The 22,233-nt window shown below is 56.8% G+C and overlaps 1 protein-coding gene across 1 annotated transcript in view; it reads right to left on the bottom strand.

Annotated features, from left to right (window-relative positions):
- Positions 1-21: 21 nt before the first annotated feature.
- The window catches only part of LOC135974684 (uncharacterized), a 40,597-nt gene continuing 18,385 nt past the window's right edge, over positions 22-22,233 (bottom strand). Inside the window, exon 2 of the mRNA XM_065563117.1 lies at positions 22-3,555. Coding sequence (XP_065419189.1) covers positions 1,452-3,539 — 2,088 coding nt within the window. The 5' untranslated portion in view covers positions 3,540-3,555 and the 3' untranslated portion in view covers positions 22-1,451. The remainder of the gene's footprint in view (positions 3,556-22,233) is intronic.

The raw sequence follows: 22,233 nt of genomic DNA, 5'->3' as shown, positions 1-22,233 counted from the left end.
CGACAATGACAGTCTCCTTCATGCTAGTAAATGCCAGAGGCTTTATTGAAAATGCTCAGTGCTGCGGCATCACAAAGCAGGAAATCCAAGGACCAACTGGGCAGCTCACACTTGATGGTTGGTGTGCGTGGCGCACTGCCATTTGGCTGAATCCCCCCATGCACCTCAGGGAAACTACTCAGCGTAAGTGAGGCAGCTAGGTCAGCCTCTGATTTCCTTCCAACTGTCAGGAGGAACCCTGGGCCAGTCTCGACTTTAGTGGGCACAAGATGGGCCTTCCTCAGGCCACACCCCTGTAGGCCACGTTTCCAAAGGGATTTAAGTACCTCACTGTGCAGATGGGGACCTAGTCGGACTCTCAAAAGTGCCAAAGCTGGTTAGGTGCCTAACTCCCCTTGCAATCCACTAGGTGCCTAATTCCCCTTGCAATCCACTAGGTAATTTTACTTGCAATCCAATTTAAAATCCCACCAGGTGCCGATCTGCACCATTAGGTGACTAAATACCTTGAACACCTGGCCCTGTGAGTCCAACAAGTGCTATAGCCCCATCTTGCAGATGTGAGGCCCAGAGAGTGGTGAAGTGATTTGCCCTTCAGCTAACAAAGTGAGACACAGGAAAGACTGACTGGAACCCAAGAGTCCTGGCTCCCAGCCCCCCCACCCACTTCCTTCTGCTCTAATCACTACATCTCACTCCCTTCCCAGAATTGGGGCTAGAATCCAGGAGTCCTGACTGCCAGCCCCTCCCTTCTATAATCCACTAGAACTCACTCCATTCCCAGAGCCAGGGATAGAAACCTGGAGTCCTGCCTGCCAACCTCCAATGCTCTAACCACTAGAGACTACCTCCCTCCAAGAGATAATGATACAACCCAAGAGTCCAGCCCCTACCCCGTCTCTGCAATCTAATTGGCTGGCTCTCTGGCTGATTCCAATGCAGCATGTGAATGGAAATTTCTCCTGGGTTATTGAAGGTGGAATTTGCTCTCCAGCACAAGTAGCAGGAGCTCTGTCGCTTGTGATGTTTCTAAAAATCTATAAATCCTGCTTCATAAAGAATGGGCATTTTCCTCATCTCCCCCCTCCACAAATCTCTCTGTAGGTTCTTATCAGGGCCAACTACTACCTAAGTGCCTCACCTCCTGCCCTACCCCATGCCTGAGATGGGGAAACAACACATCCCTATCTTACAGATGGGAAGCTTAAGCACAGAGAAATAAGGTGACTTGCCCAGGGTCACAAAGGACAGCGTGTGGCAGAGTAAAGACTAGAACCGGTGTCTACCGTGTCCTTGCGCAGCACCTTGACTGCAACGCTGGCCTTTCTCAAGCTTGGGTCTTGCACAGCAAAGGTCATATTTGGAGCGAAGCGAAGTGGGACTGCATTTGGTTGATTATGGAGATTCCCCACTGCATGAGCCAGTAGCTGGGACCCCACCAATACATCCATCTACTCAAACAGGCCTTTTTCCTCCACAGTCAGCTCCTTCATTCCCCATTTCACCGCTCCCTCAATTGCCTTCTGCTCTTCCATGCTTATGGGGGGTAGCACGGCCTTCAGCTCCCTGTCGATCATCTCCACCCTGGCCTCGACACTCCTATCAAACTCCTTTTTCTTCTCGATCACCATGTCGTAGATGGCTTGGCGGGCCTCTTCACAACCTTTCTGTAATGCCTCCCGCTCGGACTTGAAGCTTGGGTCAGAAGGTTCCATGGCAATCAGTCGCCCCAGGCTGCTCACGCGATCCATCAGGTATTTATTGGACACTTCGGTGTAGGTCTCAGAGATCATGTGCACCAGGTGGGCAACGTTGGAAGCATTGAATGCCTGGGTGTAGATGGTGTCTATCACGAAGGATTTGGAGGAATAATTTTCAATTTTCTGTACGTCCGAGACAGTGCTCACAAATTTCTTGATGTCCCGACTGAGGCAGGAGTCAATCAGGCTGGAGATCATCTGGAAGAACCTCACCATCTTCTCCCACTGCTCCTTCACCTTCCCCAGGGCCTGCAGCCCTTTGATCAGCATCTTCCTGGCTGCCTCAAAATCTACATCTTGCACCTTGCATTTCTCCATAGTGCACATGATCTCCATCAGCTCATCATTCTGCCTCTTGAAGTTCTCAAAGCTCCTCTGATACTCATCCTGGGTCGACTTCAGCATCTCCCGGCTCTGCTCGACCTTCAAATGTGCATTGCGCAGGGCACCGGATCCTCCCGTTGAGTCTTGCTGACATTTTGCCACGTTTGGCGGCCTGGCGGTGAAGGCAGGAGATCCCACTGAGGATTTACTGTGAGAATCAAATTCTGATGCTCTTTGGTATAAGCGTTTGATCTCTTCAATGAGAGACTTCTCTTCTTCCTTTCCTTTGTTTTCGGACAAGGCCATCTTTTCCAGCTGTTCACAGATATGGAGGCCAGAGGCGCAGATCTCTTGAGCTTGATTTTTTGGCTCACACATATTTTCCATGTCTATGCTGCTCTTCGTCTTTAGGAAACTGTCTTTCAGCCAGTTGGTGTTAACTTCCTGAGTTTTCTCATTGACAATTTTCTTCATGTTGAGGCCATTTTGCTCATCGATTAGCTCTTTGAGCTGCGTTGCATAAGTCAGTAGCATTCCTGACTTTGCAAAAATGTTGAGTGCCGGCATCATGCTTCCAAAATCGAATTTCTCTGAGCCAGCCACTGCACTGCCTATCAATTTCCCAGCTTGTGGCATGCAAAATTTTCCCATATACATGCCTGCCATCCCAGTGGCAAAACTTGTCATTTCATTTGTAATATTCTCCACAACATTCATGCCCACAACATCCCACCCTGTGGGGATGGCTTTCATGGCTTCATTGTACTGCTTAAAGGATTCATCGACCTGCTGCTTCATCTGTTCCTGATACTCCTTGGCCAGCTTCTGTGCCTCCTTGGCCGCTTTCTCCTTGATCTGTGCCTGCTGCAGCGCTATCTGGATGTCTTTCAGCTCATCCTCGTAACTTTTCTTGGCGTTCAAACAGGCCTCCATCAGCTCCTGGATCAGGTAGATGACATCTGAATACTTGTCCTCCACTGCCTGGGCTAAGTCTTTGCAGTCGTCTGCCACGGCCTTCATGTTCTTTAGGTGCGTCGGCAGCATGGCATTCACCGTCTCCATGTCCTGGAACAGAATTTTAACAATCGCCTTCATCCGTCCTGGGACACTCATGGAGAGGAGTCTGATCTGGTCCATATTGACATGTGCAGTGTTGAAGGCCTTCCAGCCTTCATTACTGACTTGACACAAGCAGGCCCTGAAGGATTCTGGGTATTTAATGTGCTTGAAGCCGTCCTTAGGGGGGTTCTTATTGATGGAGAAGTCACCCTGCCCTGCTGAAATGAAAACCAGCTGCCCCAGGATGGCGATGGAGATTGGGGCCGGCATGAGGAACTCCTCCCAGTTGGCATAGGACTTCATCCTCAACTCCGTCTCCTTCCGCACATCCTTGGCTTTGCTGACACTCAGCTCAGCTTTAACCAGTGCCTGGGACTTTCCGGCTTCATCTGCCATTGTGCAGCCAGTAACCCTGAAATATTATTAATTATTATTAAATGTGTATTTTAGAGTACAGTAACTCCTCACTTAAAGTCATCCCAGTGAACATTATTTCTTTGTTACGTTGCTGATCAACTAGGGGACATGCTTGTTTAAAGTTGTGCAATGCTCCCTTATAATGTTGTTTGGCAGCCACCTGCTTTGTCCACTGCTTGCAGGAAGAGGAGCCCGTTGCAGCTAGTGGTGGGGGCTTGGAACCAGAGTGGACCAGCAGCCCCCCCCCCATCAGCTCCCTGCTCCCCCAAGTCCCCTGTGCGGCAGCCGCCCAGCAGGCTATCAATTGCCGGGCAGTTCAGCTGTCCCTCCCCGCACTGCCCTGTGCTGCTCTTGCCCTCTGCCTTGGAACGGCTCCCAGAGACTCCTGCTTGCTGTGCGGGGGTGGGGGGGGGAAGAGGGGTGCTAATGTCAAGGTTCCCCCCCTCTCCTGTACCTCATCGGGCCATCTCCACAGAGTTGGGGGGGAGGGAACATGACAGGGCTCAGGACAGAGGGAGCTTGCTGACAGCAGCATCTGTCTCAACTTGCTGATCTACTTGAAAAGGCAATTTACTTAGAGTGGGGTCAGCGTACTTAAAGGGGCAATGCACGTCTCTCTCTCTCTGTCTGTCTCACACACACACACACACACACACACACACACACACACAGTGTATGTCTCTGTCTCTCTCTGCTGTCTCCCCTCCCTCCATTCCTGCTGCCTTGTAGAGTGTGAGGCTACATTAACAACGTGTTAACCCTTGAGGGCTCAGCCGAGTGCTAGTTCATCATTTAGCAACATTCAACCAAGCTTCACAATCATCATTGCTGTGTGCTGTATTAACTTGTTTAAAACTTATACTGTGAATATGTGTGTGTATATATATTGTGACAAAGTTCCTCCTCTATCTTGGTGAGTCCTGCGCTGCTTATTGGCGGATTTTCTTGCCTCAGAGATTCACCATGGGGTTGGGGAACAGCCCAGAGACCTTCCCCTCTGGGAGAACCCACAGTCCAAGTCAATTGGGAGGTTTGGGGGGAACCCAGGCCCGCCCTCTACTCCGGGTTCCAGCCCAGGGCCCTGTGGACTGCAGCTGTCTATAGTGCCTCCTGTTACAGCTGCATGACAGCTACAACTCCCTGGGCTACTTCCCCATGGCCTCCTCCAAACACCTTCCTTATTCTCACCACAGGATCTTCCTCCTGGTGTCTGATAACGCTGGTGCTCCTCAGTCCTCCAGCAGCACACCCTCTCCCTCTCAGCTCCTTGCGCCTCTTGCTCCCAGCTCCTCACACTCACACCACAAACTGAAGTGAGCTCCTTTTAAAACCCAGGTGCCCTGATTAGCCTGCCTTAATTGATTCTAGCAGCTTCTTCTTAATTGGCTCCAGGTGTCCTAATTAGCCTGTCTGCCTTAACTGGTTCTAGCAGGTTCCTGATTACTCTAGTGCAGCCCCTGCTCTGGTCACTCAGGGAACAGAAAACTACTCATCCAGTGACCGGTATATTTGCCCTCTACCAGACTCCTGTACCCCACTGGTCTGGGTCTGTCACAATATATATAAAATATGGTCTTTTCTCTGGCGGAAAAAAATGTCCCTGGAACCTACCTCCCCCTATTTACATTAATTCTTATGGGGAAATTGGATTCACTTAACATCGTTCTGCTTAAAGTAGCATTTTTTAGGAACACAATTACAATGTTAAACGAGGAGTTACTGTAGAACCCAATTAGGAAAAAGGCCCCCGTACTTCTGGGTATGGGGCAAAGACCTGGGAAGACACGATCTCTTCCTAAAACAGTTTACAAACATGTACTAGTGGGTTAGTGCAGAGGGGACTTGGAATCAGGATTCCTGGGTTCTCTCCCCAGCTTGGGGAGGGGAGGGGAGTCTAGTGGTTAGATGGCGGGGGTCCTGGGAGGCCAGACTCATGAGGGGAATGGGGTTTAGCAGGTTAGACCTGGGGGAGCTGGGAGCCAGGACTCCTAGGTTCTATCTGTACAATGGGGCTAATAATCCTGCCTTTCTTTCTCTCTTATGTATGTATCTATCCCCCTTTACTGCATCGAGGGACGTGATCGTTCCCCTTTATTCGACATTGGTGAGGCCTCATCTGGAATACTGTGTCCAGTTTTGGGCCCCACACTATAAGAAGGATGTGGAAAAATTGGAAAGAGTCCAGCAGAGGGCAACAAAAATGATTAGGGGTCTGGAGCACATGACTTATGAGGAGAGGCTGAGGGAACTGGGATTGTTTAGTCTCCAGAAGAGAAGAATGAGGGGGGATTTGATAGCAGCCTTCAACTACCTGAAGGGGGGTTCCAAAGAGGATGGAGCTTGGCTGTTCTCAGTGGTGGCAGATGACAGAACAAGGAGCAATGGTCTCAAGTTGCAGTGGGGGAGGTCCAGGTTGGATATTAGGAAACACTATTTCACTAGGAGGGTGGTGAAACACTGGAATGCGTTACCTAGGGAGGTGGTGGAGTCTCCTTCCTTAGAGGTTTTTAAGGCCCGGCTTGACAAAGCCCTGGCTGGGATGATTTAGTTGGGAATTGGTCCTGCTTTGAGCAGGGGGTTGGACTAGATGACCTCTTGAGGTCCCTTCCAACCCTGATATTCTATGATTCTATGATTCTTTGCAGTATCTGAGCACCTTGAGGTCCCTTCCAACCCTGATATTCTATGATTCTATGATTCTTTGCAGTATCTGAGCACCTCACAATCTCTAATGTTTTACTCTCCCACCCCTCAAGGAGGCAGGGCAGAGCTGTCATCCCCATAGCAGGGAAGGGAACAGAGGAACAGAGAACCTAGGCACCAGATATTCAAAAGTGTCTAGGCATCTAACTCCACCTGGAATCAATGGGAGTTAGGCACCTAAATATGTTGAAAAACCTGGCCCTAAGTGACTCCCCCAGGGCTGTGTCAGAGTCAGAACTGAATGTGGGTTTTGTCTAAAACTACCTGCCTAGCCACTGGCCCAACCGCCTTCCTCTGCTATTGTCAGTTTAGATTATAAATTCTTTGGGGCAGAGACTGTCTCTCCCTGTGTGTCTGTGCAGCGCCTGGCACAACGGGGCCCTGATCTCAGCTGGGGCAGGGACTGTCTCTCCCTGTGTGTCTGTGCAGCGCCCAGCACAATGGGGCCCTGATCTCAGCTGGGGCAGGGACTGTCTCTCGCTGTGTGTCTGTGCAGCGCCCGGCATAACAGGGCCCTGATCTCAGCTGGGGCAGGGACTGTCTCTCCCTGTGTGTCTGTGCAGCGCCCGGCACGACCAGACCCTGATCTCAGCTGGGGCAGGGACTGTCTCTCCCTGTGTGTCTGTGCCGCGCCCGGCACAACGGGGCCTGATCTCAGCTGGGGCAGGGACTGTCTCTCCCTGTGTGTCTGTGCCGCGCCCGGCACAACGGGGCCCTGATCTCAGCCGGGACAGGGACTGTCTCTCCCTGGGTGTCTGTGCAGCACCCGGCACAATGGGGCCCTGATCTCAGCTGGGGCAGGGACTGTCTCTCCCTGTGTCTGTGCAGCGCCTGGCACAACGGGGCCCTGATCTCAGCTGGGGCAGGGACTGTCTCTCCCTGTGTGTCTGTGCCGCGCCCGGCACAACGGGGCCCTGATCTCAGCTGGGGCAGGGACTGTCTCTCCCTGTGTGTCTGTGAAGCGCCCGGCACAATGGGGCCCTGATCTCAGCTGGGGCAGGGACTGTCTCTCCCTGTGTGCCTGGGCAGCGCCCGGCACAATGGGACCCTGATCTCAGCTGGGGCAGGGACTGTCTCTCCCTGGGTGTCTGTGCAGCGCCCGGCACAACAGGGCAGTGATCTCAGCTGGGGCAGGGACTGTCTCTCGCTGTGTGTCTGTGCAGCGCCCGGCGCAACAGGGCAGTGATCTCAGCTGGGGCAGGGACTGGATGTGGGTCTCCACTTGCTGATGACTGAGTGATCACAGCGCCTGGAGGGGTTTGCTGCTTGCCACTGGCAGGTGCCACAAGGATTCCTCATTGTTTCTGCTGATACAGACTAACACGGCTACTGCTCTGAAACCTAGCACAGCTCTGTGAGAGACAGCCCAAGCTGGAGAGGGAAGGGGACACAGCTGCACCACAGTCCAGGTTGTACCCCGGGGATCCTGTCACAGAGGGTTAGCCGATCTAGCCATGCTGGTAGAGCTGTACCGAGAAAGCTTTTCCAGTGTGAACCTGACCGGAGTCACACACCCAGAAAGCAGTGGGGTAAGGTGCATTTCCTCCTTCTGTTACACGTTCAAACTTAAACGTGTCCCAACTGCAGCCTGTGGGATTTGTTTAATTTGAATTTGAACACAAATTTGCATACAAAGTCAAGGCCAGTTTCAAGGAAGGAGACTTCTGATCATTAAATCAGTTATCCGTAGCTGATTGCCCCATCCTTCTGCAACCAGACTGTTTTCCCTGGAAGATGTCCAGCTGAACAAACACATATCCTGCAGCTAGACGGTAGACAAGAAAGTGGTACAAAGTCCCCTGCTTTGGAGATATACCTATCTCCTAGAACTGGAAGGGACCCCAAAGGGTCATCAAGTCCAGCCCCCTGCCTTCACTAGCAGGACCAAGTACTGATTTTTGCCCCAGATCCCTAAGTGGTCCCCTCAAGGATTGAACTCACAACCCTGGGTTTATTCTGCCAGTGCTCAGGGCCTGGTAATCTGCTGCAATCCATCTCCTATGCATTGCTCAGGTGTTGCAAAGGGACTGGCAGAGCTGGCTTTATGGGTGGGCACCGTGGACAGGGGGGCACCATGGTCATGAGGGTGTTATATGAAAAAATTCAAATAACAGCCCCGCTCACACCCCCAGCCTTGCTGTTCTCCCCCCCCAGCCCTGTTCAGCTCACAGTCCACCCCATCCCCTGCTCTGCCTGCACCTCCACTCTGCCCCGCTTCACCCCAAGCTCCGCCAACAGCCGAGTCCATCTCCTGTTCCAGCTCTGCCTCCAGCCTAGCTCCTCCCCCTTCCCAAGCTCCGCCTCCAGCCCAGCTCCACCCCCCCAACACACTCAAAGAAAGGGTGGCGCCAAAATACAACTTCCCAGGGTGCCATTTTCCCCAAGGCCAGCCCCGGGGACTGGAGAACAGCTGCATGGCTCCCAGGTGCCCCCTCCACACAAGTGCCCTGTGCCCCCCATCACGGGCTGGCCGGCCCCTTGAGGGGAGCTGGGCTCAGCCCTGCCCAGGACTTAGCACCTGTTCCCTCAGCCTCCCTCATGAGCTGGCAACACGAGGGCTAGTTAGTGACGGTGCTGGGTGGAAGGGGGCTCGATTACCATGTCTGAGCCTAGCTGTGGTGGTGGAGCCGGCAGCGCACCACTGATTCACCAAGAGCCGGGAGGGTGGGGTGAAGCCCTGGGGGAGGAATAAGGGAATTGCCCCTCTGGGAAGAGCTTGAAGATGTGGAGCTGAGGGACCCACGTGGAGCAGAGCAGGCCCCTGGGGGAAGCCCTGAGCTGGGCTCACAAGGAGAAGGGAAGAGCAGAGAGGCCCAGGCGGGGTCGGGGACCAGGCGAGGTGCTACTGGGACTCCCAGTGGGAACAGCCTGGGCAATCGGTGCTCTGACAAGAGTGAGGAGAACTGAGGGGAGCCCCGGAGGGGGAAGGACCATGTGTGTGTGTCAGCTGGGACTGCAGATGCCCCAGAAGGGGACTGAGCTGTTAGGTGACTTGGTCAAAGGGCAGAGCCATGGAAAACCCAGAGACGGAGTCAGGAGAAGACAGAGGCTGGGACGGGCCCTTGTGGCCAAGGAAATGTCTACTGGGGGGTGGAGTATGTGAGGTAAAGGCCCCTGCAAGGCCACACCCCAGCATGGGCCGGCCCCCAGAGGTGAGGATACACATGTGCGCACCCTGACTGAAGGGGACATGGCGGGACTGATGCGGGCAAGGCTGCTGCATGGTGCACGCCAGCAACCCCATTAGGTGGGCAGCCTCTTAGGGACCCAGGGACAGCCCCAGCAGGGCTGGTGTGGAGCCAATCCCAGGGACATGCAGCTGCACTCAGCCCTGTTGTGGTCTGTGCCTTTCAATTCCCCTACAGAAGTTCGGCACAGCTGGGAATCTGGCCCTGCATGTCGACTCTTGCCTTCTGTCTGCAAGCTGACGCCACCTATCATCTTCAGCCCGCCACTTGCTCCGTTCAGCCCGTGATTCAGCCCACCACCTCTCCTCTCGTTCAAATTGTGCTTTTTTGCACTCTAAGGTTTTTCTATGCCACATGCTGGATAGAGTGTTCTTGGGACAAAGAAAGCAAAGACCACACGGCAAGAGACTAGAAAAGGCTGATGCCTCATCTCCATCTTGTCTTCAATCCTGCTTCATACTTCTGGAGGGCAGCCAGCCCCTGTATCCACCCAGCCCCACACCCCCTGCCCGCAGCCAGCCCCACACGCCTTGCCCTGCCTCCAGGCAGACCCTACCTCCAGTCAGCCCCTGCCCTGCCCCTGCCCTGCCTCCGGCTAGCAATGTATGTAATATATAATTTTAATTTTATTTATATAGTTATGGAAAGTAAATAATACATGGAAGAAATGAAGGGGGGGGTACATGTTTTTTTTTAATCATCCCTGTCGGGGCCCCGCCTAAAATGTTCAAATTGGGCCCCGCACTTCCTAAAGCCAGCCCTGCATACAGTAATGGCAAAGTTCTTGGTTCAGGCTTGCAGCAGCGATGGAATAAACTGCAGGTTCGAATCAAGTCTCTGGAATACATCCACAGCTGGGATGGGTCATTCAGTCCTTTGTATAGAGCTTCCTTTTATAGCAAAGTCCCTCCAGAAGTATGAAGCAGGATTGAAGACAAGATGGAGATGAGGCATCAGCCTTTTATAGTCTCTTGCCGTGTGGTCTTTGCTTTCTTTGTCCCAAGGACACTCTATCCAGCATGTGGCATAGAAAAACCTTAGAGTTCTGTCCACAGGCAGGTCCCTGCATGCCTTGCTGAGTCACAAGGTGTATCCACCTTCTCTCAATGGGTCAATTGTATAGCTCATGGTCCTCAGTGGGCCATCAAGCAGGCTAGGCAGAACTAACACCAACTTGTCTGGGGTGTTCCCCGGAAGCATAGCACAAGTTTGAAATACAGACAGTATAGAGCCAATATTCAGAACGTCAACTACAAAACTGATACACATATACAGAGAGCATAATTCTAATCAGCCAATCAGAACCTCTCCATAGACCCCTTCCACGACAACCTTTGTACAATATTGGCTGCAAATATAGAACAGTGGTGGCAACGGTGATCTATACAGTTACAGATTATGTCAATAGCGTCACAGGAGGTGACACGGCATCAGTGAGACCGATATTGGAATACTGCATCCAGTTTTGGTGTCCGCCTTTGAAAAAGATGTTGTGAAATTGGAGCTGGGGCAGCAAAGAGCCACCAAAGGTTCTGAGGGCTGGAGAAAAATGCCTTCTAGTGAGCGATTGAAAGAGCTCAACCTGTTTAGCTTATCAAAAGAAGATTGAAAGGTGACTTCATTGAAGTGTTGAAGTGCCTTAATGGAGAGAGAAGATTGGGTATTAAAGGGCTCTTTAATCGAGCAGAGAAAGGCAGAACAAGACCCAGTGGCTGGAAGGTGAAAAGAGACAAATTCATATTACAAATAAAGCACAGATATTCAACAGCGAGAATGATTCACCACAGGAACAAGCTACCAAGGAAAGTGGTGGATTCGCCCTCTCTTGCTGTCATTGAATGAAGACTAGATGCCTTTCCGGAATGTGTTTGCCCCCAAAGTAGCTATTGTGTCATACAGGAGGCCTGTGACATGCAGGGGGTCAGATTAGATGCTCTAATGGTCTCTTCTGGCCATCAAGTCTACTAATTTCTGAAAAACGGAGTGTAGCATTGGGAGCAGCGTCTGAGGTTTTACTGTCTAGTCGGCTTGCTTCCTAGAATGATTCATAGATTCATAGATTATAGGACTGGAAGGGACCTCGAGAGGTCATCGAGTCCAGTCCCCTGCACTCAAGGCAGGACCAAATACTGTCTAGAAACTCCTTGAGTGGGGTGATCCACAGGGAGTAGCTCAAAGCTCCCAGGTGCCTGGCCAGGGGCAGGACATTAGCACCGCAAGGGAGGGGCATGGCAGTGACATCACAAAGGCCTTTTGCAGGACCTCAGACTATTGGTCAAAGGTGGTGACCTCACAGAGAGATGCTGACATCAGCCAGGCAGGACAGAGGCGAGTGGCCCGGGAAAGCTCAGAGACCCCTGGGGCTTTGCTTCAGCACGTCTCTCTCTCGAGGTCTCTCTTTGAGGACTGAGAGAACATTCGGTTTCACGTACGTGAGCGGCAGGAGGAACCTCTGTCGAGTTTTCTCCTTCCTTTTCGTGATTGTACTAGAAAGCAGACGTCCCTGTGTAGAAGGTAAGAGCCTCCTCCAGGTGTGAAACCTGTTCAGTCTGATCCATCGGGTGAGAGTTGAATTCTAGGCATGGAAAACACGAGCTTGAGGAGGCAGAATTTTATTCCGCACCTGGGATTTTGTCCCTTAGAATCACTGGGGACATTGGGGTTTGTCCGTTTTGTTTCCCCTTTTCCTCCAGCCCTCCCTCCTTTCTCTTCTTCTCTTGCTTCTTTTGTCCTTTCCCCTGTTCCCCTCCCAACACCAGGGTGTGTGTGTTTGTGTGTCGCGGGGGAGTGCTCTGCAGCTCCCACGGTGGGAGGTCCACCCAAAAATGTGGGGCTGAAATAGTGCCCCGGCAGTGATCCCCACCAGTAGCGTAGCTAGGGGGGTGCAGGGGAAGCAGCCACTTCCCCTCAGCACATTTTCCAAAAGTGGGGCCTTAGTCAGGGGTTTCCATGGCGCCAGCGGGCGGGGCCCACGCTCCGCTCTGAAGCTTGGCCTGCCCTGACCTCCTGCACGCAAAGGGGGGCAGCACGGCCGGAGGAGCCATGGGAGGAGGGGGGCCGCGGGGGCGGAACGGCACGGCCGGAGGAGCCATGGGAGGGGGGGGCCGCGGGGGCGGAACGGCACGGCCGGAGGAGCCATCCTTTGGGCTCTCTGGTGAGAACCCTCAGCCTCCCTTCTTATCAAAAGAAGATTGAAAGGTGACTTCATGGAAGTGTTGAAGTGCCTTAATGGAGAGAAAAGATTGGGTATTGAAGGGCTCTTTAATCGAGCAGAGAAAGGCAGAACAAGACCCAGTGGCTGGAAGGTGAAAAGAGACAAATTCGTATTACAAATAAAGCACAGATATTCAACAGCGAGAATGATTCACCACAGGAACAAGCTACCAAGGAAAGTGGTGGATTCGCCCTCTCTTGCTGTCATTGAATGAAGACTAGATGCCTTCCTGGAATGTGTTTGCCCGCAAAGTAGCTATTGTGTCATACAGGAGGCCTGTGACATGCAGGGGGTCAGATTAGATGCTCTAATGGTCTCTTCTGGCCATCAAGTCTACTAATTTCTGAAAAACGGAGTGTAGCATTGGGAGCAGCGTCTGAGGTTTTACTGTCTAGTCGGCTTGCTTCCTAGAATGAAGACGCCTTGAGTGGGGTGATCCACAGGGAGTAGCTCAAAGCTCCCAGGTGCCTGGCCAGGGGCAGGACATTAGCACCGCAAGGGAGGGGCGTGGCAGTGACATCACAAAGGCCTTTTGCAGGACCTCAGACTATTGGTCAAAGGTGGTGACCTCACAGAGAGATGCTGACATCAGCCAGGCAGGACAGAGGCGAGTGGCCCGGGAAAACTCAGAGACCCCTGGGGCTTTGCTTCAGCACGTCTCTGTCTCGAGGTCTCTCTTTGAGGACTGAGAGAACATTCGGTTTCACGTACGTGAGCGGCAGGAGGAACCTCTGTCGAGTTTTCTCCTTCCCTTTTCGTGATTGTACTAGAAAGCAGACGTCCCTGTGTAGAAGGTAAGAGCCTCCTCCAGGTGTGAAACCTGTTCAGTCTGATCCATCGGGTGGGAGTTGAATTCTAGGCATGGAAAACACGAGCTTGAGGAGGCAGAATTTTATTCCGCACCTGGGATTTTGTCCCTTAGAATCACTGGGGACACTGGGGTTTGTCCGTTTTGTTTCCCCTTTTCCTCCAGCCCTCCCTCCTTTCTCTTCTTCTCTTGCTTCTTTTGTCCTTTCCCCTGTTCCCCTCCCAACACCAGGGTGTGTGTGTTTGTGTGTCGCGGGGGAGTGCTCTGCAGCTCCCACGGTGGGAGGTCCACCCAAAAATGTGGGGCTGAAATAGCGCCCCGGCAGTGATCCCCACCAGTAGCGTAGCTAGGGGGGTGCAGGGGAAGCAGCCACTTCCCCTCAGCACATTTTCCAAAAGTGGGGCCTTAGTCAGGGGTTTCCATGGCGCCAGCGGGCGGGGCCCACGCTCTGCTCTGAAGCTTGGCCTGCCCTGACCTCCTGCACGCAAAGGGGGGGGGGGCAGCACGGCCGGAGGAGCGAAGGGGGGGGGGGCGCGGGGGCGGAACGGCATGGCCGGAGGAGCCAGGAGGTGGGGGCCGGCACGGTGCTGGGCGGGGGCCGGGCCGGGGGCCGGCGTGGTGCTCGGCCAGGGGCCGGCGCGGTGCTGGGCCGGGAGCCGTGCCGGGGGCGCGGGACCGGGGGCCGGCGCGATGCTGGGCCGGCGGTGCGGGCACTTCGCCGGGAACCGGCGCGGTGCTGGGCCGGGGGCCAGGCCGGGGGTCAGGCCAGGGGCCGGTGTGGTGCTCAGCCGGGGGCCGGGGCTTGGCCTGGGTGCGGTGCTGGGCCGTGGGCCGGTGCGTGGGCACTTGGCCGTGGGCCGGTGCGGTGCTCGGCCGGGGCCCGAGCCAGGGGCCGGGCCAGGGGCCGGCGCGGGCACTTGGCCGGGGGCCGGCAGGGGCACTTGGCCGCGGGCCGGCGCGGTGCTGGGCGGGGGACCGGTGCGGTGCTCGGCCGGGGGCGGGAGCACTTGGCCAGGGGGCCGGCATGGTGCTCGGCTGGGAGCCGGGGGCGCGGGCTCTTGGCCGAGGGCGAGCGCCCCAGGGCCCGAGCCGGGCGGGAGACGCCGGGGCCAGAGCCTCTTGGCCTGGGCCGGTCGGCCGCCAGAGAGAGCCGCTCGGCCAGGGGGGCCGGACTGAGCTGCGCCGCACCCCGCCCCAGCCTATCTGCTGCCTCCCTGTTTCAGGCTTCCCGCGAACATTTGATTCGCGGGAAGCAGGGGAGGGGGAGGAGCAGGGGGCGGAGCGTTCAGGGGAGGGGGCAGAGTTGGGGCGGGGCTGGGGGCGGGGAAGGGGCGGAGTTGGGGCAGGGCCCCATGGAGTGTCCTCCTTTTTAAAAATTAAAATATGGTAACCCTACTAGTGAGCATGGACTTGTCAAGAACAGATCATTCCAAACCAATCCTAGCTCCTTCTTTGGCAGGGTTATAGGCCTAGTGGAGATGGGTAAACAGTAGATGTGATCTCTCTTGGTGTTTCTACGGCTTTTGACACAGTCCCATGGGACATTCTCACAAGCGAACGAGGGAAATGTGGTCTAGATGTAATCAGTGAAATGTGAGTGCAGAGCTGGTTGAAAGCCCAGACTCCAAGAGCCCTTCTCCATGTCTGGCTGTCCAACGGAGAGGGTGTACCTAGTGGGTCCGGCAGGGATCAGTCCGGGGGCCGGTAGTATTCAATATTTTCCTTCAGGATTTGGAAAATGGAGTGGAGAGCATGCTTCTACAATTTGCAAATGACACCAAGCACTTTGGAGCACAGGATTGGAATTCAAAAGGCCCTTAACAAATTGGAGACTTGGTCTTCTTGAGCCAAAGTCCATGGCTGGGCCCCTCTCTCTAGACTGGGCTGAAGTGAAACCCCAGAGCCAAACCCTCCTCCTCCAGGGCAGTGCGCTCCCACCTTCAATGGCCAGGAAGGTGTGTAAAGTGCTGGGATGTCGGGATCCTGGACACGCTGTCACCCCTGCACGAGGGCGGTGTTCTGCACCCCCTGCTGCTGGCCCAGTTTCTCCGTCCCTTGACAATAAGACAGACTCTTGTTTTCACAGCCAGCCGATCGCCCCGTGCCATCACCCTGCCTGCTTCCTGGGCAGGGTAACTCCTCAGCTCACCACCACCCTCTCCAGCCTGCCTTGGGCTTGGAGAGTGAGGAGAAGGGCGAGGGACGACCCTGAACATCCTCCATCCATCGCTCCGTCACCAGAGCAAGTGAGTGGCATTAGGGTTCCTCGGGGGCATCCCCTGTCTGTCTGGGGAGAGGCAGAAAGAGGGGGAAAGAATCTCTCCCAAAGGAGATTGGATTTGCAAACAGCCCTCAGGACCCCCTCGCTCTCAGACCGGGAAGGGGCTTCTCCAGAGCCGTCTCCAGTGTGTTTGGCAAGGTCCCAGCAATGGGGCTCCCAGCCCTTCCCTTGTGGGAGACTGTTCCCCAGGCTGAGAGTCTGTGAGCTGGGCCAGACCCGGTGAGCTGCTGAGCATGGAAATCAATGGGAACCGAGGGGGCCCTGGCCTTGCTATGCCTAGGGACTTTGAAGTGGGGAATGGTTTCCCAGGAGAAGTCCGGACTCCTGGGTTCAGGGCCGGCTTTAGCAAGTGCGGGGCCCAATTCCTGGGGCGGCACTTCGGATTGCTGGCTGTGGGAGGTGGCCCCGCGGGGCTGCCGCGCTCCGGATGGCGCTCTGGCCAGGAATGCACGGCCACGGGGCTTGCCGCGGTCCGGCCAGCGGTCTGGCCAGGGTCGTGGAGCTGCAGGGCTGTTGCGGTCCGGCAGGGGTTGCGGGGCCGCGGGGCTGTCCGGAGCTGCAGCCAGGGTCGCAGGGCCGTGGAGCATCCACGTTCTGGCCGGAGCTCCAGACGGGGTCGCGGAGCTGCTGTGGTCCGGCCGGAGCTCCAGTCAGGAGAGCAGGGCTGCAGGGCTGGCCGCTCTCCGCCAGAGCTCCAGCCGGGGTCACGGGGTCACAGGGCTGCCGCGCTCCGGCCTGGGTCGTGGGGCCACGGAGCTACCACGCTCCGCCAGAGCTCCAGCCGGGGTCACGGGGTCACAGGGCTGCCACGCTCCGGCCTGCGGAGTGGGGCCCCTGAAGACGACTGTCACCGGGGTGAATGCGCGGGGCCCTCTTAGGCGCGGGGACCGATTCTGGGGAATCGGGCGAATCGGCCTAAAGCCGGCCCTGCCTGGGTTCTGTTCCTTCTCTAGCCTGGGCGGGAGGTGGGGGTGGGGTGTGAGTGTGGTCTGGGGTCACAGGAGGAAGCTGCTTGTCCAAAGTGACCAGTTTCTTTGTGACTGACCCCAGTGCTCGAAAGGGACGAGACTCCCCGGTTCTTGCAGCCCCAGGGATGACGAGGGGGAGCCTTGAGGGGGAGCAGAGCATGCAATGAACTCCTGCCAGTGGGGGTAGCTTGCCCTCCCTGTACCCCTGTGGGGGGAGCAGGAGCTGCTCTGGCTGGGGCAGGGATGGGGAGGGACCAAACAGGCTGGTTAGTGAGCGGCTGCCTTGACCCCAGACTCACGCCTGCTCCCCGCTGGGTTCCAGGATGGCCAGGCTCCTGAGGAGGTTCAGGAAGAAGGCTCTGCAGGTGGCCCCAGAGCCTGAGGGAAGCAGCCACCATCTTCCCCAGGAGCGAAGCGGCCCCTCCGTCCCCACTGGAGGGGAAGAAGCTCCCGGCCGCGCCAGGAGGTGGAAGCGCCCAGCCTTCTGGCGGAGGAAACCCACTCCCGGCACAGGTGCCGAGGTGGGAGCATCACCTCCCAGGCCAAAATGGAGCTGGGCCAGGCTGCGGCTGGGCAGGCAGGACCCAGCCCAGGGGCGGAACCGGGCAGGGTGGCTCTGGGGCTTGTTGTTGTGTGGGCAGCAGCGGCCCCAGGAGCCCAGCCCCAACTTCCAACCGGGGCCATCGCCCTGCCCGGTCAGTGAGGACCTTCCAGCCTCCCCCGGGCAGGAGGTGGAGGATCCCTCTGCCAGCCCCAGCAGCTCGGGCCGCTCCCCATCCGACAGCAGCAGCGCCTGCGACTCGGACAGCAGCCTGGCCGACGGACGCGTCTGCTTTGTTCCCGGTGAGGAAACAGGCTGGGCTCGGGGAGGGGTGAGGAGGGGGCCGTGAACACCCTGAGCCCAGGCCCTCGAGCAGTGCTATGGGGGCGGGTCTCGAGCCCAGGTGTCTGGCCTGAGCCACGTGAACCCCACGGACACTAGATGCTGCCACTTTGGTCCTTGGTGCTCCATTGGGAGGGGGTGGGGGGAGGCACCTCCAAGGAAGTCCAGGACAGTGGGGAGGGTCTCTTTCCTATGGGCTCCTGAAGGAGTTGGGGGCTGATGCCATCACTGAGAGGGGGGAGTGTGGGGCCCAATCTGCCCTATGTCCCGGAGGTGGGAAGGGGACACATTGTCCCACCATGCCCCTGTCCTCCCCCCGCGTGGCAGCAGGAGTCACCTTGTCCCCTTCTCTCCCTGGTGCAGCGTCCGCCAGGGACTCCGAGGAGGACGAGGAGAAAGAACTACGGGTAGACTTGGTAACGGAGGAGGCTGCTCTCATGAACATCCGAGAGCAGCTCCATGCCCGAGAAAAGGTACAAACGTTCCCCAGCTGTGCTGGAACTGAGATTGTCCTGCTCCTTCCCAGCATCCTGACCCCCTGCAGAAGGTCTTGGCCCTAATCGGGACCCTTCTCCTTCATGATCTGGGACCCCCAAGATGGGGGTGTTTGTCACACACCAGCCGGGGTCTCCTCCCCGCACAGGCACTGTCCCAGTTCCTGACCCTGATTGTGGAGGAGTCGTGGGTGATTTGGACAATAGGCAGGTCCCCACTATCCCCCATTCAGCCTAAGTCCTGCAGCTGGTGTGGCTGGGGCAGGGAGGTCCCTGGCTAACTGGCTCTCTCTCCCCTAACCCCACTCCTGGTGGGCGCAGGACGAGGCGCAGCAGCTCGAGTTCCTGCACGCCATCTACCCCGCGTGCCTCGCTGCCCAGCAGAGAGGGGACGACACATTGGAGCCACACTGCTCCAAGGCGGCTGTGGTGGAGAGGATTGTGGTGAGTGAGACACGGCGCCCGGCAGCTGGAGGGTGGATAGAGACATGGGAGGGGCAGGGGTCTCCCCGGGCCGAGGGTTGGGGGATGGCTGGTGCTGGAGGGCAGCTGAGGGCAGGGATTGCTGGGGCTGAAGATTGGGGAGAGGAGACGGGAGAACTTGTGGGCAGGAATCGGAGGAGCGGGAGGCAGCTGGGGGGATCCTGCTGGCTGTGTAATCTCCTCCTTGGGGAGTGTCCGTGAGGCCCGAATCTCACACGCTCCTTTGTCTCCTTTGCGTCTCACAGGAGCTCATTGAGGAGCTTCCTCCTAACTCCCCACCCGACGCTGTCCTGGCCAACTCTCTCGTTGCTGTGGCCAACCTCAGGTACCGAGACCCTCCCGCCCAGTTCCCCTAACCCCGGTGCTGCTCAGGCCCGTGGCTGGGAGTCACTGCCCCTCCCACTCCCAGCTCACCTCCCAAGGGGGGCTCCTCTGGCAGAGGTGGGGGGAAGGGTCACTCCCTCTCCTGGCTGCTCTGTTCTTTGCACTCCAGTCACATTGCAATGGCTTTGGGGAGAGGCTGACTCCCAGGATCAGATACAGGAGGGGCAGCAGGGTCCAGGGAACAGGCGCCATTCCTGCCCTGCCACTGTCGGTCTGGGAAACCTCGGCCTTATCATTCCCTGGCTCGGTGCCTCAGTTTCCATTCTCGCCAGCCTCTGCCTATTTCCCTGCAGTTTCACGTCCGTGTTGGTGCCAGTCCCACCCCCGCACTGCACAGTCTAATACCGGCTCCTCTCTCTTGCCAGCACCATGACACCTGCCCTGGAGCCGGAGCTGGAGACCCACCTCCTCCGAGCCACGCTGCACGCCGTGTTCACCCTGGGCACGCAGACGGACACCAACCAAGTCCAGGTAGATCAGCCAGCTGTTATCCTGCCCGAATCCTTGCTAATTGCCTGCAGTGGGATGTGAATGAGAGAGGCCAGGATATGTGTTTGGGGGTCTCACCAGTGCTTCCCAGAGACTCCTCTTCCCATCCTGTGGCAGGTGTAGCCCCAGTTTCCCTAACTCTGACCCATGGCTCTCCCTTGCTTTGCAGGATCTGCATAGGGTCATACCAGACCTCCTGGACGCCATGCTGGGGAACCTGCTGGAAAAGACCCCAGACACGGACAAGCTCCACTACATCTTGGAGGTGAGCCCGATGAGGGGGTGGGGGCAATTTTACCTTAACTCTTAGATCCATTTTCCAGTCTGTCCTCCTAGCTGGGCCCCCAGTGGCCGTCCTTGGTCAGGGCAGTCAGTGCAATGCAGGGTCAGGCCCTTCCTCCTTGAAGGACAGAGGAAGGAGCTGGGACTTCAAGCCAGAGCTCTGCCTGGTTGTGTCGAGCACTAACCACAGGGCCCCCGGCTGGCTTGGGGAGTGAGAGTCTGAACCCCTCCTGGGAGATCCAGAAGATGGTCCTCAGAGAAGAGCCACAGCTTCATTCCTAGAGAAACAGGAGGGCCCCAGAGAATCAGCCCTTGTCTCTGATGGGCCCCGAGATTCCTGGGGGGATTGTGCTCACACTCAGTCCCTTCACCCAGCCAAGGACTTGAGAGCCAGGGAGGGGGGAGGGGTCTGTCTCCTTCCTGGGGAGCTGTTCAGGAATCAGCAGTTCAGGGAGGATGGGACCAGCCCCGACACCGAGCATTGTCCCAATCTAGAGAGACAATGACAAGCTGTGACCTGCAGGATACAAGCATCGTCCTGGGGGCAAGAGTCCCCTTCTAAAACTCTGCGGTCAATGAATCAGATATTCCACCCCCACCGCATGCAATGTCTCAGCCCCCTTGGGATGGGGGGGGGGCATTAGCACTACACATGCACCCCCCCCCATCAATCCTGAGCTGCCTCCTTTCCCCACAGCACATTAACTACTGGACCGTGTCCAGGGTGCCACGAGAGAGAGCCAGGGCCATCAGGAGCAGCGCGGCCCTGCTCACGTCCGTCATCTCCCTCCCTGACTTTGACGTAAGTGGCCTCTGAGCCCAGCTTCCTGACTCCAGGCGTAGGGGGGCCGGCTCCAACGGGCTGGAGGATCTGCTGCTGCAGGGGCTGTGGGCTAGGAGTGATCCTCTTGGGGAGGCAGAGGCAGAGCAGAGAGTGAGCCTGGCTTGAGTCAAGTTCTTCTTGTCCTGGTTAAGTGGCGACTCTCGCTTGGAAGGGGACCGTGCTCCAGGTTCATGCCTTCCCGTCATCCTGGAGCAGCTGGGGAAGCAAATCCTCCTGGAGGGCCCTGCCCACATCTCTGTCCTCCGGGCTCCCTTGCGGGCAGAGATAACTAAGGATTCAGCTCTAGCTCCTATCCTCTAGCATCTCCTGCAGAGGGGCTGAGGGGAAGGAGAGTCCTGGCCCAGGCAGGGACTGGGAGCTGACAGGAAAATGCTGATGGAGTCCCCTCTCCCTCTCCCTTCCATTAGAACTCAGCCGAATTCCCCAGGATGGGCCGCCACGTGGCACAGCTGGCTCTGTCCGTCAGTGACCCAGACGAGGACATCAGCCGGCAGGCCAGGGAGGGGGTTTACCGGCTCTACCAGCTCCTGCTGCGCCAGAGGGGTAAGGAACCCGGCTAGACGAATGAGACTGGGACCCCAGCCAATTTCTCTCCGAGTGACCCCGGCTGGCGGATCAGTCTCTCTCTCTCTCTTTCTGTGTTCTCCACCACCCCCGCAGTTCTGTTGGGCTCTGCCCACCGTGCAGCCACCAATGGGATTGGAAGGACACAAGCCCTGCAACCAGAATGACCAATGTGTATGTGTCTCTCTCTTTCCCAGAGCTGACCATCCGTGAGGTCGAAGACCTTTGGTGCTGGGACTGGCACGAGGACAGCCAGCTCCTCGGCTATAAGAACACCGCCAGGGTCGGAGAGGTAAGGACACTCTGCCAGGCCATGGCACAGCTCTGCAGGGCAGGTGGCTGCCTCCTGGAGCCACGCGACGGAGTTGCCGTTCTAGGCCAGGATTTGGAGCCTGGTCCTGGGCAATCTGCTGAAGCCTCACATCTGGTTGGTTTCAGGTTTTTGGCAAATTCTTCTCGGAGGGGCAGAGAAGCTTCTTCCTGCAGACAGCGGTGCTGGCCGTGCACGACCCCCTGCTGCGTGTCAGCCAGGCTGGGCTGCTCCTCACTTACTCCCTCCTGGGGCAAACCGAGCAGCTGATGGGGAGCACGGTGAGCAGCTGCATTAGACTCAGGAGATTGGGGCGGGGCCCAGGCCTCATTCCCATCCTCTGGCCATTCGCCAGCCTGGCAGCAAGGTGACCGGTGGGGAATGAGAGTGAGAGCAGGTGCTCCTGGGAAGGGAGATGAATTCACCTCCATGAGCAGGAGGGAGGAGGTTGTCCCCGGAGCAGTTCCAGCCCAGCTCGTTAGCAAGGCTAATGAATGACAAGCATTGCCTCAGCACGGACTTCTGTTCTTGGGAAGGGCAGCAGAGTCCTCTACGTGCCCTCTGCGAGCCTCTCCTGTCACCCGCGCCACCTCCCAGAGTTGTTCCCGTCACTGGCAGCCTGGGAGGCCAAGGACTGAGGGGTGATGGCGACTGACCGGGCAGGTCTGAGGCACATGGGCGGGGGAAGCTCGTCCTGCTGCCGGCAGGGCTGGACTCGCTCTAGAGAGAACGGGAGGATTCACTCAGCAGGGGCTGCTGATCTGCCCCATTCACCAGG

This window comes from Chrysemys picta, chromosome 12, assembly GCF_011386835.1.
Source record: "Chrysemys picta bellii isolate R12L10 chromosome 12, ASM1138683v2, whole genome shotgun sequence".
In the NCBI taxonomy this organism is placed as follows: Eukaryota; Metazoa; Chordata; order Testudines; family Emydidae; genus Chrysemys; species Chrysemys picta.
The sequence above is the reverse complement of the archived record's forward strand: the minus strand, read 5'-3'. Positions and strand labels throughout refer to the sequence as shown.